At 45.4% G+C, this 20,212-nt stretch overlaps 1 protein-coding gene across 1 annotated transcript; it reads left to right on the top strand.

Moving 5' to 3' along the window:
* Positions 1-598: 598 nt before the first annotated feature.
* Positions 599-19,751, top strand: ACOX2 (acyl-CoA oxidase 2). Its single transcript, XM_009905924.2, has 15 exons — positions 599-628; positions 1,330-1,628; positions 2,795-2,957; positions 5,647-5,798; positions 6,270-6,377; positions 7,063-7,182; positions 7,735-7,850; positions 8,680-8,852; positions 9,971-10,133; positions 10,815-11,005; positions 12,133-12,294; positions 13,240-13,345; positions 16,297-16,514; positions 18,126-18,258; positions 19,237-19,751. Exons 2-15 carry the CDS (start codon positions 1,481-1,483, stop codon positions 19,288-19,290), a joined length of 2,007 nt encoding a protein of 668 aa, XP_009904226.1. The 5' UTR covers positions 599-628; positions 1,330-1,480; the 3' UTR covers positions 19,291-19,751.
* Positions 19,752-20,212: the final 461 nt, after the last annotated feature.

Genomic DNA, 20,212 nt, shown 5'->3' with positions numbered 1-20,212 from the left:
AACCTCCCACTGCCCTGTGTGCTCCCATAGCACTTTGCGATACGGTTTAGTGGGCATGGTGGTGGTATGCTGACATGTGGACTTGATAATCTAAGAGATTCTTTACGGCCTTACTGATTCTATGACCCAGCCTGCCAGTCACATCCCCAGTCTCCTGGCTTACACCCCAAACTGCGAGGAGGGCCATAACCGAGCCGGGAAAACCCCGAGCAAGTCCAATCCGCAGGCAAAGGGCAGTGAGAGCCCGAGGAAGCTCTCCTCTATCCTGAGCAAGCTACAAAGAAAAATCGATTAAAAATCCTGGGAGAAGGGCAGGACGTTCCTCGGTGAGAGCTGGAAGCGCAGCCTCAGAGGCACAAACAGCCTGAAGAGAGAACAGGAAAATGTCATTTTCAGAACGCAGCGGCTCCGGCGCCGCCGGCACCGGGACCCTAAGCCCGGGAGGCGCAGAGGCCGCTGGGCCCCGGCTGGCTGCCGCGCACTCGCACACGCTCCGGGGCTGGGCCAAGCTGTACTGGCCCCGGGGACAAGGTCCCTGCAGCGGGGCCGGGGGAAGCTGCGGCCCAGGCAGGAGGGCGATAGCTGGAGGGCGATAGCTGGACGGCTCCCGTAGGACGCGTGGGACAAGGTAAGTGCGCGGCTGCGTTCGACAGGCGCAGGCAGGCAGACAGACAGACGGACGGATCTGCCTTCCGCTGCCTCACGGAAGCGAGCTGCTAAGCCCGTCCCGGTGCTCCGTCGGGCGGTTCAAGGGCAGCTCCGGGTTACTTCAGCCATGTGTGCTCAGCACGCTGTTCTTGCCAGGACACTGGGACACCTTCCATTTAAGAGTCTGAATATCAGAAAAGAAGGAATTAGGAACACACATGCAAGAGTTGCCAGGGTTTAGATAGCTTCAGTATTGCAAACAGTTCAGGGAGGCAGGCAGCCTCTCCCAGGGAAATCCGTCTTTCTTCCCACACACCACACCTTTTGGGTTTTTTTTCGTTACAACTATCCTGCAACAAATGCTGCGAAGATGGGAATGCCGAGGGCAGGAGCTGAGTAGAGCCCTGCGGGAAGGAGGCTGTGGCAGCAGGGGCAGCGCCTGTTCGTCTCTGCGACAACCCACGGTGCAGGCAGTGGCTGCACCCAGCATAGGGAAGCAATGGGTCAGAAACTCCCTTAACATTAACGCGTAGTTGTTGGATATTCCAGCAGTACCTTCTCATAAAACACTGGGAACAGATCGGTGAAAGAAAGGGCTTTTACATTTAAAAGAAATGATCATAAACCCTGCAATTTGAGTTCTGAAAGTGCCTTAAATTTTCATCATCCGTTTCATTGCAGTGAAGACAAAACAGTGGTTAAATATTTGTGCAACCCCTGTGCAGACAGAGCATCTTGGCCAGGCCACTGAAACCACACCTTGCTGTACTCACTTCATCAGCCACCCACTGAAAGGCAGCCCGTGCCTCCCCAGAGCAGCTCAGCCTCCAGGATGGCTCTGCTGGACTTGCATGGCTCTGTCCTCGGCAGCGTGAATCCCGACCTTGCCAGTGAGAGGCAAACAGCCTCCTTCAGTGTGGAGAAGCTCACAGCCTGGCTGGATGGTGGTGTGGAGAACACTCGGACACGGAGGGCAGTGGGTGAGTGAACCTTACACATTCCTCGGCCACAGGCTGGTACAGAACATGCCTACATCCCCATTGATTCCGCTTCTCCTGTGCGGCACGACAGGTTTTGTGCCACCAAGTATTTGCTATCTCTTCACGGGAGCATGGAGATGGAATCCCCTGTTAGTGTAAATTAACATGTCTCCTCCACAGCTGCTCCTGCTGTCTGAAACTTTTTCCCTTCTCCATGCTTCCATCCCCCCTACCTCTTGTAAGGCTGGCTAAACTGGGATAGAAAGACAGGTGAGATGCTCCCACAGGTGAGCATCTTTGTGTGAGGGTGATGCACATAGGGGCCGATTCTGCTGGGCAGCAATGCACACCATGCATGAACTGTAGCCAATTGTCATGGTGTGTGACCATAGCCAGTAGTCCTGGTGACCCTTCTTGGCACATCAGGCTCATCCAAGTGGGAAATTACTTGTGTCTTGGCTCAGCCAGGTTGAGCTGCTCTCACTCACACTGGACGTGCCAAAAAATGACTGTGTGCTCAGAAGGAACAGGGGGAAAAGAATCTGTTCTGTCTCTATAAATGCATCCAGGTTATATCCTTACCAGTGAAAGCAGCACAGGCCACTGGGATTGCACACTTCATAGTGCAAGTGGAGTTCAGCCTTAAATGTGAATGGACCCAAGATTTTAAAGCAAAAAGAAAGCAGCAGGATCATTCAGGCTGACACAGAACAAGTAAGCTTCACAATGCTGTGCAGGATTGGTAAAGTCCTGAGCTGAAGCGCGGGTGCCAAGCAGCACATCCAGCAGGTCCAGCCCTTAGCCAGTCTCCAGGCAAAAGACAGCTCTTGCTTCTATTGAAGCATGGGAACAGCAATCAGAGACAGAGGGATCCACAGTATTTTCTGCCTGAGGCACAAAGTCACCTCTGATGCCCTACAGTGACAGTGACTACCTGCAGGGTCACTATTTTCACTCAACAGACCTCTCAGGCTCATTCAGTCCCCTTTCTCTCTTCCTTCCCCAAACCTGCTGTTTCTCAGGATCAGGCAGCCCTCAGAGCCAGCCCTATTAAAATAAAACCTGCCTGCAGTCACCCTGAAAATCACAGCACTGGCAGGCACAACCCCAGCTCTGCCCATGCTCCCCAGCTCCAGGAGAACCAACTCTTCTGTGTTGCTTTGCAGTTGAAGCCATCGAAAGTGACCCTGTGTTTAGCAGAGAAAATCAGTATTTCCAGAGCCAGAATGAGAGGTATGAAGCAGCAGTCAGAAAAGCTGTTCACCTCCAGAAAAAGATGCATGAGATGGGGTGGACTGAAGATGGACCTGAGTACAATTACATTTACAGGTGATTTATATTTGTCTGGGCTTTCTAAACAAAAGGTACAACTAATTTTTTGTTGAAAGTTTTGTATGCCAACAGGAATCGGCTTTAGCAGTGGCTGGCAGAGGCCAACAGTTGACAGACAAGATTTTGATGCAAATTTACTGCAGGTTTTCACTTGAGCAGCATGCTCAGGAAAAGGGAAGAGGATGATACACGTCAGGGAGTTGATCTGTCACAGGTACAGCGTGATAGATCACAGCACTCCATATCCCCAACATGATATTTCCACCCTGGCAAGCTCTTTACCTGTGCTACAGCTCTCACATTTAAAAATGTGTGAGGGTTAGCAGATGACCAGAATTGGAAGAAAACCCATATGATATTTAAAAAAAGGTGGTGGTGGTGGGGAAAACCCTAAACCTTAATTTGTAGGTAAATGGAATAAAGTACTTTTCACAATCTTTTCCTTAAAAATACACTCTGTATAGGGTTGAGCTTCCACATTTTCATTTGCTTGCCCCTTTTACCCCTTTACTAGTACCAGCTTGCTGTTGCCCACTGCACACTGCTAGTGTGATGGGGTTACATACCCGGTAAGAAGATGCAAATTCAAAAGCATCTTTCAAAAGGGCAATGCCTACACCTTACAAATCACTGCTGATGTTCAAAGTCACTTCCCAGTATTTCATCATATGAGATTATCTTTTTTTTATGCTAAGCTCTTTGCTGCCTACAGTGAGTGGTCCTGATAAAGGGGGGAAGAGCTTCCATCGAGAGCTCTTTGGACCAGATCATTAAATTCCCAATAAAAAGCAGCTCTCAATTCCTTCTGCTGGGGGAGGGAAGTAATAATAATAAAACACATCAGATTTTTAAACCTGACAGAACTCAGCCACCTCTCCCACTGAGACTTGCTTTTATCAGGCCCCCTGATGCCAGGGCCCAGCCCCATGCTGCCCCATTTTGCTGGATTAAGAGCACAGCTGCCTGGCAGGGCAGCTCTTGTCTGATGAAACACCCGGTGAGCACTGAGCTCTTAGTGACAAAGTCCTGGTGCCAGCCACGATGAACCCCTTGCACACATTTGAAAACCAGCCTACAAAAACTGCAGTTAAAGTAGCATTATTTCTAGACAGGCTGCCAAGAGTTCATTAAGTATTATTCTGTCAAAGTAATTCCCCTTTAACTTCTTTGTTCCTGTTTTTGCCCCCCGACATTTTCAGTGTGGCCGAGTCTCTCTCATGGCTGGTATGAACGAAAGGTCATAGCCTCTGGTTAATAATAAAAGGTATCTATCTAGAATGAGATGCTCATAGAGCACTGCAGTAAAGCAACATGCTAACAGCCAGACAAGCTACTCAGAACAGCAGAGCCACTTACTTTTATGAGCTCACACACACTTTTATCTGTGAGGCGACTCAACCATATGCTGAGAAATCCCAAGAGGAGGAACTATATTCCTTTTTCTTAGAATTTCTCTCACACACACAGAGGAAAGAAAAATAAAAAGCTTAAAATAAATGTTTCTGATTAGCCCCATGGAAATTACTGTACCCAGGTTCCCATTAGCAGTTTCTTGCATACTGCTTTTTACACAGCCCTCTCGCCTGGGTTATGGTGACGGACCTGACCAGACAATAAACCAGGTGTTACAAGGATGTATTAGACTTTTTCCATGACAAAACCCCATCTCAAATCAGGTTAAATCTCCATGAACCCCAGTATTGATCACTAACAGCAAACACCCAGGGAGCAATATAGGAATGAACCAAATATACTGAAGTACTTCCCTGGAATGGGAAGGTTCAGGAAGTGCAGGTAGGTCTCAGATGCCTACATATGTGATTCAGTCTAATGTGTCCCACAGAGAATTGCCTGGCTTTGAGCACTTTAAGGTAGGGTGGTGGGATTTTTTTTTTTTTCAGCCTTAAACATTGCTTAAATCAGGAGAAATTCTTCATAGAGAGAGTGATTGCCCATTGGAATGGGCTGAATCAGGAGAAATTCTTCATAGAATGATTGCCCATTGGAACGGGCTGCCTGGGGAGGTGGTGGAGTCACCATCATTGGAAGTGTTTAGAAGGAGACTTGATAGGGTGCTTGGTGCCATGGTTTAGTTGATTAGATGGTGTTGGATGATGTGTTGGATGTGGTGATCTTGAAGGTCTCTTCCAACCTGGTTCATTCTATTCTACTCTAAAAAGCCCCACAAACTATGAAGTAGAACAAAGATACAAAGGGCTTAGAAGCTGTTGGAGCCACAGCAGCTTTGGGGCTGGGCTGTGCTTTTAGGAGCTCAGCTCACCTCCAAGGGAGGTGGTGGAGTCGCCGTCCCTGGAGGTGTTCAAGGGGAGATTGGATGTGGCACTTGGTGCCATGGTCTAGTTGTGAGGTCTGTTGGGACAGGTTGGACTTGATGATCTTGGGGTCTCTTCCAGCCTTAGTTATACTGTGATGTGCTACTCAACTGATAATTCCTTCAGAGGAAGTGAAATAATGAACTTAAACACTTAAACAATCCACATTATGAAAGAAGGGACACAAAAGCAGCTTGGAAGAGCAGTTTTCTGGCAGTAGCGTGTTGAAGCCAGACAGGTACAACACCACAGAAACCCAACGGCAGCGCTGCCTGGCGACCGCCACAGCCTCGCTGCCTCATTCATCACATCCCTGGAACTTCCTCTTGTAACCCCTTGTGCCTTCTGTGCAGGGCAGTGGCAGGAGACGTGGCGTTCCTCCTTCACCGTATCTTCATGAGAAGTATTTCAATGCTGGGCTCTGACAAACAGATTGCCAAATGGATTCCTCTCGCCAGCCAGTATCAGCTCATTGGAAGCTACGCCCAGACTGAACTGGGGCACGGTAAAGCTGCAGAGAAAACACAGCATTTCTGTAGGATGGCAGGAACGAGTCCAGATGCTCAGAGGAATGTAGTGCAAGCTGTCCATAGTTCACTAGGGGAGGGTGTGGCTGTTACAGGTTGATGTCCTCAGCACTCCTCTGCAAGATGGAGATGCACTGGCTTTGGTTTTGCCAGCGTGGAAAAAAGAGTGAGGGGGAAGGCTCCTGGTGAAGTAGCTGTCAGACTGCATCGATGGAGGGGATCAGCCAGGGAGCCTGCCCAAGCTGATGGTTGTCACCATGAGCCAGGCAGCTTGTCTGACTATCATGTAGCTCAGGAGATGGTGTGGGGTCACTGGGAGCATCGTCCTAGAGTTCCCTCCAGAAGGGTAAACCACAGAGCCCTGGTAATAGCCAAACCAGCTCCAGGGATCCCCTCTCTCTCTCTCTTCCCTTATGATACACCACAATTTCTTTTGATATTTTTTAAAGGAACTTACCTTCAGGGCTTGGAAACAACAGCAGTCTTTGATATCACTACTCAGGAGTTTATACTGAACACACCAAAGATCTCTGCCATGAAGTGGTGGCCTGGAGACAGTAAGTACCACACAAAATATTTTTGGCTTTGCTCATTTGCCTCCTTCAGTTACTTGAGCTACCCTGCTCAAGCTCTGTGTTTGAGGACCAGGTGATAGCAGAGGACTTCAATAAGAGATGCAGACATCAAGAAGCAAGTAAGAGAACAAAGGGTTTTGTACAAGTTCAAAGGCCAGGAGAGAGCCACCATCATCAATCAAAAGCCTTTGAGTGGCAGGGCTGGAGAACTTCACTTAGGGAAACTCCTGCCTCTGCAGGAATCAATCTTCTCTTCTTTGTAAATAATACCAGATGACCAAAAACTGCAGGGAGGTCATCAGCATAAAAGATTCAAGTCATCAGCTAGTCTCAGCACAAAGGATTTAAGCATGAAATGTAAGGCTCGCTTCAGGAAGTGTTTCACAGAAAGTAACTCTAATGGCTACAGCACTTCTCACTCTTGCAGCACTGCGTGATGCAAATGCTCACCTCCAAGTCTCACAGGTAGCAGAGGCAGAAGGATGATGCAACTTCTGAGCAGGCTCAGAGGGCAGATTTAGGCAATCTTCATCTTCCAGCATCTGTGGATCACACCTATGCTGATCTGTATGTTAGCAAGACCTAATAGGCACCAATTGCTGTTAACTGTGGAAGTATTTGTACTATACCTTGTCCTAAGGCAATGGGGCTGTTTTATTTCTCACAGTGGGAAGGTCAGCAACTCACACAGTGGCCTTTGCTCAGCTCTATGTCCAGGGGAAGTGCTATGGTGTGCATCCCTTCATCGTGCAGATACGCAGCCTTCAGGACCACTCACTCTGCCCAGGTAAACAGCCCCAGGCATTGCAGCACTCTGCAGGTGCTCTGCTTATTATGTCCTTAAATGTTTTCCAAAACGTGGAGCCCAGGAATCACAGAACGTTAGGGGTTGGAAAGGACCTCCAGAGATCATCTAGTCCAATCCCCACGCCCTGCCAAAGCAGGATCACAAGAAGAAGGACTTAGAATTGCCAAATCCAAACCAAGACAGGTACCCAAGGCATAGTTATTGTTAATCCCAACCTTTTTATTTAAAGGAAGGTTTAACCTATCCTCTGGCATATCCCAATCAAGCCTTCTTAACCAGAGGCCTGGGCTGCTCTGAGCAGGTGGTCATTAACCCCTCATTCTGACCCTGGCCATCATGGGTAACAGGTAGACCACACAAACAAATTACCAGAAGGCATTTGAATGCCTGGTTCCCCACTCAGGCAAGATTATCCATACTGGGAAAGAAGCAGAGCTGAACCTGCCCACCCTTTAGATCCCCAGCCTGACCCAAAATGGGGAGAAAAAAGTGCAAGTGGAAGTAAGCAGGCTATGGTTTCTCCTGCTGCAGGCATAATTGCAGGAGATATTGGTCCCAAAATGAATTTTGAGCATGTTGACAACGGCTTCCTCATGCTGCAGAACGTGCGTGTCCCCAGGGAGAACATGCTGAGCAAGTTCTGTGAGGTATGTACAGACTCACTTCACAGACTTGTCTGTCAGACTCTCATCACACAGCCAGAGAGACAACAGCAACCTGCCTAAATTTAGGACAGAATTCTTCCTTTGAGGTGCAAGCCTTCGTGGTGGCAGAAATTACCTGAATCCTCAGTGAAACTCCTTGTCATGGATTTCACATCCCAATCTTGAAGATCACAGGCCAGGCAGAACCTCATTCACAGAATCGTGGAATTAACCAGGTGGGAAAAGACCTTAGAGATCATCAAGGCCACCCAGATCATCTAATTGAGATCATCTACCACCCAGCGCCATCTAATCAACTAGACCATGGCACTAAGTGCCTCATCCACTCTTTTTTTAAACCACTTCCAGGGACAGTGACTCCACCACCTCCCCAGGCAGCCCATTCCAAGGGCCAATCACTCTTTCTGTGAAGAATGTTTTTTCCTAACATCCAGACTAAACCTGCCCTGGCACAGCTTGAGACTCTGCCCTCTCATTCTGTCACTGGTTGCCTGAGAGAGGATGTGACAGTTTTAGGGTATGTCAAGTGTTTTGTTAATGTGGGTGGGTTAAACCATCACAGAGCAGACTGACCCCCACCTGGCTACAAGCACCCTTGCAGAGAGCAAGGTGGTCTCCCCCGAGCCAGAAGCAGGAAGAATTTGCCTCATCCAATGGATAAGTTTCATCCATCATAGGGTAAAAATGCTTAGTTTTGCATTCAGTGCAGGATTTTGATGTCCATTTTATTCTATGCACAGAGGTCGCACAACCATCCTAGTGCTGAAGTATTGAAGAGTGTGGCATCTAACATCCTCTCTCTGCGCTCTAGGTTCAACCAGATGGCAGCTACGTGAGATGGGGGTCACAGAAGATTAATTACTTCACCATGACCTCGGTGCGCATCTCCCTCCTCGCGGACGAGGTTATTCTACCTACCATGAAGGCTTGCACCATCGCCATCCGATACTCAGTGGTTCGCCGGCAGTCCAAGCTAAAGCCTGGGTAATGCCACTCGAGCCTGCAGCAGTGGGGAGGGGACAGCACACCCTGTTAGCCCACACTGGTCTGTAGTTCAGCTTTTCACCTTATCTTTCAACCCATCGCTGGCTTGTTGCCTGGCCCAGACAGGGTATTACAAACACGCTTCCCCATTATTTACATTAACGAGCTTCAGTCAAAGTACAAGGGAATGTTGACAGTTCTTTCTAAGATAAGTTTCATCATTTGAGTAGCTCAGGGGTTCACAGAAGCAATTTATTTTTCTTATAAGTGGCCTTCCCTTGTAATTGCATAACTTAGCAGAATCCAGACAAGTTGCTGAATTTGTACTCTTAGCATCCTTCTAGTGGGCACAACATCAACGTACCTTCCAATATCCACCGGTCCAATACCCACACTTGGTAACACTGCATTCTATTAGTCTGGTCAGAATCTCTGTTAATTTTTAGATAGATATTTTCATTTGAATGGCTTTCCAAAACTTCCACTTAACACTCCCTTTCCAAAGCAAGAAGAGAACATGGTTTGGTTCAAACACAAGCCAAACATGAGCACAGCATGCTGAACCACTGTAATAACCAATTCCATCATTGGAAGTCCTCATTGTACTAACCACAGCAAAAGTGGTAAAGAACTACCCCCCACCCCCACAAAAAAAAAAGAGCTCAGAAAGCTTGAAATAATTTAGACTCAAATAGTTACAGAGAAATCTGTCTACATCCAAGGCCACAAAGACTCAGTTTGAAAAGCAAAAGTTTTTCAGGGTGTAGTGCCACCATTTCCCCTGTAACACCTTAAAACTTGCTGTCCTTGAAGGCTTCATCCTTACCTGCAGTACCTGTCCCTGCTCTGTACCAACTGATCACACAGGGTTTTTTTCTACTCTCTTAGGCTGGTTCACCAGAACAGCAGAAAAATCCATTTTTTTTTCCATAGTTGGGTTTGTTTTTCTAACAGCTTGACAAGCTGGGCAGATTTGCTGCCAGGACATCAGCTCAGTCCTGTTCACATACTGCTGCTTGATAGCAAAAAACAACTGGGTTTCATTGTGTGATGGGTAAATTATCAGTGGGTATGTCTGTGTCTGCACTTCCCCTACTTCATCAGCTATCCTCCAACAGTGCACAGGAAGCAAAAATCCTCGACTACCAGACTCAGCAAGAGAAACTGCTGCCCCAGTTGGCAGCAGCCTATGCCTTTTATTTCGTCAAGGACTACCTGCAGGAGCTATTTGACAACGGGTACAGAGAGATCCAGAGGAAGAACTTTGACATGCTGCCAGAGGTGAGCTACAGCAGGATTAGCTTGTTCAGCACTTCTCATTTCTAAATATCAAAGTATTTTAGCAAACTAGACATTTAGCATTCCTAGACAAGCATCAATAGGTGTCTGGAGAAAAAGGAAGCACTAAGAAACTGAACGACATGTCCTAGGTCCACAACCAGTCAGCAACTTCATTTGCTTTACTGCCCCCAGTTCTTTGGTTTGGGAACTATTGCAGAGTGAAAAGTCCTTGAAAAGCATGATGGTTTGATGAAAGCCTTGTTCCAAGCAGCTGGTGGCACAAAGCATTATTTCACAACTTCATCTACAAATGCACGTACAAATACTCACTTCTAAGCCAAAAAGGGAAAAAGTGACATTTTAGGTAGAAGATTATGCAACTGGAAGCCTGAAACACAAACACTCTGAACAAGGGCAGCCAAAGCCACTGCTGGTTGAGAAAAAAAAAACCCAAAATGCATAAACTGACCACAGCATGCCCAGCATGAGGGCATGCAGCCTGCCAGGCAGAAACCAAAGGCCACGCTCAGGGAGCTGCGGGTAGCCTCCACAGGCAAAGGAAGACCTGACAGGGATTTCATACCCAGAAATGGCTCAGAATTTAAAATAGGAAACTTCCTCTGAGGATCACTTCAGAACATTTGACCATTAACAGTCTGCCTGTTTGTTTGTTTAAAACAGCTCCATGCATTTTCTTCGGGCTTTAAAGCTGTCATTACTCAGTACTGCACTTCAGCAGTGGAGATCTGCCTGCGGGCCTGTGGAGGACATGGTTACTCCTTGCTGAGTGGACTCCCTTCCTTGTATACTAAAATACTTGCCTCTTGTATTTATGAAGGGGAAAACACCATTTTGCTCCTGCAAACTGCCAGGTAACAATTCAAATCTGTTCATTTAAAACCCTCCCCCCCTCATTTATTCAGCCTCTACCACTTCTTCTCCAAAACCAGTAAAACCAGCTACACCTTTCTCACAGCACCTTCTAAAAATACAGCTCAGGACACAAACCATTCAAGTCTTCTGTCTCACAGGCATAGAGGTGTGTGGGAATCAGATTGTCTCTTCTATTTTTGGGTTTGGTATACATGCAGGTGGTGTTCTGCATAACCTCATTTTCCTCTTTGCCTAGTAGTGCAGCAGAAGCAGTGCCACACAAGTTTTGTGGTTCATTTTCTAAGCAACTGATGCAACACGATATTGGTAAAGTGAGGCTGATTCAGAGAAGGCAAAGTTGCTGGATACTGAAAGTAGATGAGTCACACTCCCAAGAGCCCTGCTTGCCTCCAAACACACAGACTACTGATTATCCAGAGTAGATGAAATACAGGAGAAAGAAACCACAGCTGCTTGAACTTTTAATATGTGTTTTAACTAGAAGGAGAAAAGCAATATGCTTCCCAGGTGCTACCACATAGCTCTGTGCTTGCATGCAGACACTTCTGTACTCCTTACTTGCAAGATCAATAGCAAAGCCAAGAGAAATACTGTAATCTTTTGCTTCCAGAGCTAGTCAGTCTAGGTCATAGCAGAGGTGCCAAAAGAGGGAGTGAGGAATGCTACTTGGAATGAGTTTAGCTCCAAGAAAGTCTCTCATGTTTGTCAACAGTGTGATTGCATGTTAGGGATCACAGAGGGTAAGACCAAACTACCATCAGGACTCCCACAGCATTAAGACTAAGGCTGTGAAGTTGATAATGTATCTAACCACTCTGCTGCTGAGACTGCTAACAGCCACAGCACGTTTCCTCCTAAAAATTCCTCACTACAGATTGCTGTAGCACGAAATACGGTAGACAGGCTCCCCCTGAGACCACAGATCCAATTACTGTGAGTAACACAGAAAACAAAAGGTCATTCCTTGTTGAAGTCCATTCTGAACTGCTGATCAGTTGTGTCACACCTTGCGGCTCCTTACTGGAACCCACTTTACCTTTTGCATGAGCATTTACTGCATGTGGATCACAACCATACCCTGCTCTGATTGTTACCCTCTTCCCAGGTTCTTGATAAAGTGCTTCATGGCAGCCAGTGCTGGCCAGCCTGTTCCACCATCTGTCACTTACCTGGCTGCGGTGAAACCCAGGAAGTGTCCAGCCAAGAACAAGTTGGATTTTCTCAGTCCAGATATTTACACTGATGCCTATCAACACATGGCAGCCAGGTCAGTATGGAGGATGGGAGATGAGGTTTCTCTGACATCAGAAATGCATTAAGAGCTCACCTTCTTCCTTGCTTTAAAGGGAAGTAAAATAACTTAACTTACACAAGAATTGATATCTGCTTCAGACAAAGAAAAGAAAGACTCACAGAGGATGAACAATCATATCAAATGCTCAATACGAAGCCTTTACATCCAGAACATGTGCTTAAAACTATATTCCAAAGAGCTGATTCTATACTGAGCTGATGGCACCATTCAAGACCAAATCACTGTGTTGCCATCCAGTAAAACCTTTAGCCCTGGACCCTGTGCAATTCTAAACAGAAAGTAAAAATTTCACATACCTGTGAAACTGATGTTTGTTTCAGTGAACACCACAAACAGCCTCCCATTCTGTTTGTAGTTGGGACAACTACACATTCAGCTACCCATCACAAGTAAAAATGGTATCATGAGTGGTCTCATTAGTGTTATGTGGACAGTCATAGGCCATATAGATGCCCTCTCTGAAAAGCAGGTAAAGAGACAACCCTGCTGTCACTCAAATCAATGTGAAAATAAAGCTGATGTCAATGGGAACAGGATTTGGATCTGCGTAGAAAAGTAGAAACATAAAGTAGAAACATAATGTAATACCAGTCTACTTTATTTAGTTTTGCAAACTCTCCTTACATGCACACAACTCAAGAAAAATCCAGCAAGATACCCTGGTGAACTACCCTGGAAGCTGAGAAGGCAGAAACCCTTCAGTACTGGGGTGGTCTGGATGCTTCTCCCAGCTGGTACTTAGGATTTTACATAATCTTAAGTTCACTCATACTGAGTGTAAATAACTTCAAATGTCAGAAATGCCATTTTGCCATATGATCACACACAAGTCTGAGCGTGAAATGAGTGCATGTGGGCTGCTATATTCATACACAATATGCTTTTCCAATTTTCCAGACTTGTAAGCAGCACAGCAGCTAAACTACAGGATTTGCTTCAGTCTGGAGTCAAAAAGCACGACGCGTGGAACCAGTGCACAGTGCAGCTGGCACAAGCTGCAAAGGTTAGCAAGTTTTAATCTGCTTATTTCATGTTTGTCTTTATGATACAATATGAAACAGAAACAGCATCATTAGCTTAAAGCCTCACTGCTGTTTATTGGTTTTGTCAGCACCTAAGTGACACTACAAAGACCAGGGCACCACTGTGGTCTGCATGGTGGAAAAATGGTAAGAAGCATTCCCCACATGGAGAATTTGCCACCTGAATAAGCCAGGCAGAAAAAGACTAGGAGGAGTAGAAATGAAGGGGAGAAAAAAACCCAAAACAAAACCATTCATGGTTATGCTGCCACTATTAGCAGAATCACACCTCCCATATCCTGTAACAAGAACCTGTGGTCTCTACCCAGTGCTCACCTTTTTGTAAGAATCCAGCATTTCTGGCTTGCAGACAAAGCCTCCCCAGAGCCACCCTGCTGGAAGCTGGTAGAGTCACAGCAAGGGTGAAACATGCCTGGTATTTCTTACATCTGCTGTTCTCACAAGGAAACATAACTGCAGGGGGGGGAAACAACAACAACAACAACAACAACAAAAAGGAGTGATAAATGGAATGTTAATAACTACTGAAAGAAAAATCAAAGTCAATTTAATAAGAGATTCAATAAGAGATTCAACCCTAGCTCCCAGTTCACGTGGATTAGATGCCTTCAGCTGAAGTGGGCTCAGGACAGCAGTATTTATTCCCCAAAAGTGGGGTTAGTAGGGAACTAAGCAGAAAAGAAAGCAAAAGAGAAGACAAGTCCTACATTTAAATGAAAACTAAAGCCACTGATACTTCAGTATCTCAAAAACCCCAGATCTCTCTAATGTGCAATTAAGTAGGATTCCTCTACAGTTATGGTGATGGTTTTCCTTCCTTCCATTCTTCCTAAGCTGAGGAAATGAAGATTTTGAAACAGATCCACAGCTTACTTTAAATTCATTCAATTTTTAATGAAAAACATCTTGCTTGCAATCTACCATTCAGCCTGAGCCAATCCAAATTGAAATGGATTTAGCAAAAAGCCCCTGACAGGGAAGAATGAACCCTGTACAAACCTAATTGTCGTGATACTTCCTTGGTGATTTCATAGTAGGGAACAGCCCCTTTGCAGTGCAGTCAACTAAGTCAGTCCTTGAAGAGTTAAGCTCTTCCTCAGCAACAGCTGATAGCCTTCAAAACCATCAGAAGTGTTGATCTGCTCATACCAGCAAGTACAGTTACAGTCCTTCAAAGCCAGAGCTCACTGAGTAAGGGAGCAGACTTGATCTCAGCAGCAGCACTTCTTGTGGTCACTTGTCTGTCATGCATCACCCCCCATTTTCAATTAGAGTAAGCACAGAGTAAGGTTTGGGTTGGAAGGGATCGTAAAGATCATCCAGTTCCACCCCCCTGCCATGGCCAGGGACACCTTGCACCAGCCCAGGTTGCTCAAGGCCTCATTCAGCCTGGCTTTGAACAGTTCCAGGGAGGGGGCAGCCACAGCATAGAATTACTCATTGGAAGCAGCAAGTATTCAATGCTGTAAGCTTGAAAAAACAAACAGGGGGAAAAAAAACCCAAACATGTAATTGCCTCAAAAATAATGGAGGCTACTTTTGAAAATTACTTTCCCAATAATTGTTTAAATGTAAATCCATTTTTAATGGAAAGGGAAGCAAAATGTTCCTATTGGAGCTTACCTCTAGAAAAGGCTCTGCCCAGCACTTCCCACACAGACCTGAACAAGCTGTTCCTTCCTGCACCCACTCAAATGGGTGGCCAAGGTCTCTGGACTGAACTGCAATCCAGCTCTCTGAGAAGCAAGGAGGAGAACCTAGACACAGAACTAGTCAAAAATAAAGTACTTCTGAAAAGCCTAATACATGCAGAGGCCTGGCTGTGGTGTTGGCAGTGGTGATTGTGCTGCTGGACTTCTCAGCAAATGGGCCCTGGGCACTCAGATTTCTTACATGCTTCATCGAGAGGAAAAGTCACGCAGAACACTTGAGTTTCCCCCATAACTTTAAGCCATTGATAGCCTGCTGTGTTCCTGGGGCACTGCTGTATTTACTTCTTATTCCACACCTTCCTTGGAAACCCAGCCACCCGACTGGCACAGCAGGTATATGATGAACTGACGTCTGCCAGTGCTCAGCTGAGTGGCTCAGACACTGGGTACGGCGTTGATGCAGTCTCCACATAGGTTAATTGCTTGAGTAAACACTCAGCTTCTCAGGCAGGTTCTGTAGTCCATGTTGGTCTCCACACAAGGCTTGCTTGACCATGCCAGCAAGAAGAGTTGCAGTGCAGGTGTGCCATGCTTTACACCCACAGCTGGGAGGAGAACCGTACAAGTGTGGGAGTAAACCCACGCAGATGCCAACAGTACCAACCATCTGCAGTGATGCCAGCACAAGAGTCACCTCTACAAACAGCTGGAGTCAGCTTGCTTCATTTGCTCTGACCCTCAGCAAATATTTCTGCACTCTCCTGGTGTCTGACCTAGGAATTAATATTTGTTTTTAAACCACAAAAGCAAGAAGTAGGTTTGGTGGTTGTCCTGTGACAAAGGACATTTTCAGAGCTGAAGCCCTGTAGACACTGAGCCAAATGTACCATGAGCCTGAGGTCTTCAAGAAAAGAGTTTTCTCCAATATACCAAAGTCAACACAACCATTCTGCTGTGATTCCATCACACAAACTCTTTCAGGAAGTCATCATAAATATTTAGATAAAGTAACTACCACGATTTCTGAAGTGGTTTTCTGGAGTTTACAAATGCAGCACTGACCATTCACAACCCCAAGTCTCTCCTCTGCTGTTCCTGTAAGGCATGAATGCAAAAGGCCTGGTCTACCAACAGTCAAAGAATACAGACTGGCAAAGGAACTGAAAAGGTTTTATATTCGCTGCAAGAACATTTGAGTCACTTGGCCTACTAAAAAGTGATGGGAGGTACATTTACTGTTGATTGCATTTGTTTTCCAGGCTCACTGCCACTACATTGCAGTGAAAAACTTTGCAGAAACTGTGGAAAAACTCGAGACCCAGGCTGGCATCCAGAAGATTATGAAACATCTTTGTGACCTCTTTGCATTACATGGGATCTTCTCAAATTCAGGAGTCTTCTTGCATGACGGATACATATCTGGAGCTCAAATGGACATGGTCACAGCATCGTACCTAGACCTCCTGCCTATCATTCGGTGAGCTGCTCCTGCATGGGAGGAGATGCGTAGCTATTCCGTTTGTCCCTGTGACAGAGAACAAATGGTGCTGCTGTACCTATGGCAACATCTCCAAAGTCAATTGATCTTGTTCAGTTTTTATTTTCCTTGCCTGGCAGCACTAGAAATGATTTGAAACATCTACACAGAGCTCATTTTCATAGCAAAACAGACCTAAGTGCCCAGCTCTTGTTCTGCAACATGAAATCTTAAATTATAAAAACCAAGAGATCCTGAGCACATTCTACCATTTGCAGCAGAGCAAAAGCAGGAAAAGATGTACTCAGAGCAGCTCTGGCAGGAAGCAGACACAGCAACCCATCACACTGCAAAATCTGCTTAAGCCACAGCTAATATAGCCTACTCTGTTGCCATGGCTGAGTTGCAAGTGGTACCCAAACAATCCTGCCTACAGCTAGTTCAGATGCATCTGCTCGACACCACTCACTACTACCTACGTGAATTCCAAGATAAGCGAAGGTTTAACTTACCACAGCACTCACAAACTTGTTGACAGAGTTCATCATTCACTACTGAGTGCTCTCCAAGGACAGATTAACTTAGGGTTCAGAGAATTGACCTGCTAATGAATTTAACATTCTCCTTAGGCCACATAGGGAGGAACAAGCCTATACCGTAGCCGAGAGCTGAACAGGGCTGTGCCGACCAGCAAGCGTTTCCAGAGCTGATCACAGAAACCAAGTTAAGCAATAACATAAGTTAACACAACATTTTCAAAACACAGTCATTGCAACTTCTCCATGTTAGTCCATACCTTGTTAACAGGATTCAAGAATGGAGTGGGTGTTTACTTGGGTGATTAGAGTCAGTTATTTGCAATTAGTAGAAAGGATACAAACACTTCCCAGACTGTGTCAAAAAGACCCAGCCTTCCTCTAATCCCCACAGAGCCCTTCCCCAAAAGGAACTTGTAGGTGCAAATGCCAACACTTGAGCAAACTGCTTTTCATCCTTGTACCTCAAGTGTGGTACAACTTTCTACACCTGGGATAGTGGAAGGATGAGAGAAAAGAAGCTATCTCCTGCATTGGAGATGCTGTCATCACATACTTGTTCTTATGCAATAGCTCGCTGATGCTGACTGCTGTCAGATTTGACCATGGGACAACTCAGGGTTGTTTTGTTCTTACAGACACAAAGAAGAGAAGACATTGACACCCCACGGTGAAGTAATAGAAATACTTAAAAGCAGATGAAGTTTAGAGATCAGCAAAGCACTTTACGTCAGTCTGGTGGCGACCTTATTCCATTTTGTAAGGCAGCAGAGCAGAAAAAAACCCCAAAATAAACAGAAAAGCCAAAAACCAAAAGCAAGAACTAGCAGAGTCTGCTGAGAAAACATCTGACATGAAATTGTGTCCTAAATTACTCAGGGCGTTAGTAGAATGTGCCTCTGAGGCATCAAAACAACCAGGATTTTCCCCATGGTGTAGGCAAGGGGGAAAACTGGCTGAGACTCTTTAGGCTGCGGACCCTGGACAACTGAGTTTTGAGTTTAGCTTTGCCTTTTCCTCCCTTACAAAGCAAGGCCTGCTCCAGTAACATGAATGCCTTTCATCTGCTCCATAGAAAGGATGCTGTGCCACTAGTGGATGCCTTTGACTTCACAGACAAGAGCCTGAACTCTGCGCTCGGCAGTTACGATGGACAGGTTTACCAGCGGCTTTACGAGTGGGCTCAGAAGTCACCCACCAACAAGCAGGTATGGCTGCTGGGCTACAGCCAGGCCTCTCCATCAGACACAGCAGCAATTGCTTGTTTTCCTTCTACTAAAAGCAATAGAGATTAAAAGGGAATAAGAGCTTTTAACTCGCAGCATCTCACACCAAATGATGATTTGCGATACTCCAATTATGCCACATCTAAGTCTCAGCTCAGGCAGCTGCATTACAGCCCCCAGAGTACTAGAGCTTGTACCAAGGAGTGAGACTGTCATATGCCACCCATGTGGTTTGGCTTTTAAAACTTGAAGCAGAATACAAAGTAAGCTAAAATAAAAGTCTTTTTACATAATTGACATATTCTGGAACACCACCAGACAGCTGCAAAGGCTGCTAACTGCAGGGTTTTCCATAGGCTTGTGATTTTTTTACTAATGCAATACTTGGGCTTTTAAAAGATTCTTAACCAGAAAGTATAAATGTTAAATGAGGAAATTTCGTCCTTTGTGGTCTTCAGCACTTTACTTTCACTTCTTAATTCATCCCTATTGTGCAGTAATGTAAAATCCTACACGATGTAAATAGTTATTGCTCTGTTTGAAAACTCATTTTGCCCGAAGCAAGGTTTTTACTCCGATAATCAGTAAGGCTTTGAAATCCTACAGCTGAAGACAGAATTTGCCTTCAGTAAACATTCAAGTCCAAGCACCTTTTTGTTTTTGCAGTTAAATACTGTGCTACCCCATTTGGGATGAGTATTGTGCACTAGTTATGAAGGACAGCACGTAAGAGAGGGAAAGAGCCCTTGCATGTAGCTGAAGTGGCTGATGGCTTAGGGTTTGGTTTTATTTTGTTTGGGTTTGGGGTGGTTTTTTTTATTTGGTTGGGTTTTGTGGCTGTTTTTTCTTCTTCACAGTCTAGCTATGTGTATTTCAAAGCTCATTCTTTAAAAAAACCAAAAATAATAGCTTTTTCCTTAATTACCATTAATACTTTCCCCACATTTCCTTTTTGAACAGATGAGCCCAGCCTACGAGAAGTATTTGAAACCACTTCTTCACAGCAAGCTATGAAAATTATGAAGACCATGACTTAAGTGAAGGCTGCACATTTCCTTCTGTTCTTTCTGCAGCACAGTGATGAAGCATCAGTAATGACTAATGAGAATTAATAATCAGTTGCTTACTTGCAGTTGCAACAAGTTTGAAATAAGACTCTTAGCCAGCCATTTGCATTTAATCAGACAGAAGCCAAACAGTGCTGAGTGGTACCCACTGCTTCAAGGCAATCAAATCAGAAATAGCCTAGGGATCGGAGTTTTTTTAACCTGAAGTGTCCTGATAGCATCAAAACTACACCACTTGGCTTTCTTGTTCTTTTTCTAAATCCACTATGTGGCAATTAAGGGGAGGAAAAAAAAATAACCACCACCACAACAAGCACATTATGAGCTCCCCCTCAATGTGTTATAACTGTACAGTGCCTTAAGGGAAAAAACCCACATTACTGAAAACAATCCAAGGAAGGTAAAAATTATGATCCTTGGCCTCTTCTCTTAGATTGTTAAGTATTTTAGAAAGTGTCTTTGGACAATTAAAGCTGTTCTTGACTTGCTCAGGAGCCACTTATTCCTGAGTAATGAAGATTCAGATAAAGTTGATGCCAGCTCCAGTCTGCAGACTGTACTTTCCCATTAATAGAGAGGCTCATGCTGTCTTTCTATAAATCTTGAGCTCAAATAAAGTATTATTTGGAATACTGCTTCTCTAATTATTATATTTCATGATTACAGAATGGCAGGCTGATCCAGGCCAGTCACTAATTTGCTAGTAAATGAAGTGCTGCAAAGAACATCTTGTGATTTTAATTCAATGCCAGTTAACACAGATACTTCTTACCACGCGCTGCTTCTCCTGAGCTTCATCAGTTCAGCTTTTCTCCCCCCGCATTGCAAGAAGAATAAAGCTCTCACTGCCTCTTAGTACAAAATTCAAA

The sequence above is a fragment of the Dryobates pubescens genome, chromosome 1 (genome assembly GCF_014839835.1).
Source record: "Dryobates pubescens isolate bDryPub1 chromosome 1, bDryPub1.pri, whole genome shotgun sequence".
Lineage (NCBI taxonomy): Eukaryota > Metazoa > Chordata > Aves > Piciformes > Picidae > Dryobates > Dryobates pubescens.
The sequence above is the reverse complement of the archived record's forward strand: the minus strand, read 5'-3'. Positions and strand labels throughout refer to the sequence as shown.

Coding starts and splice junctions, on each gene's coding strand:
- ACOX2 (XM_009905924.2), top strand. CDS start 1,481: ATGGCTCTGCTGGACTTGCATGGCTCTGTCCTCGGCAGCGTGAATCCC. Junction 1,629..2,794: donor TCGGACACGGAGGGCAGTGG/GTGAGTGAACCT, acceptor GTTGCTTTGCAG/TTGAAGCCATCGAAAGTGAC. Junction 18,259..19,236: donor AGTCACCCACCAACAAGCAG/GTATGGCTGCTG, acceptor CTTTTTGAACAG/ATGAGCCCAGCCTACGAGAA.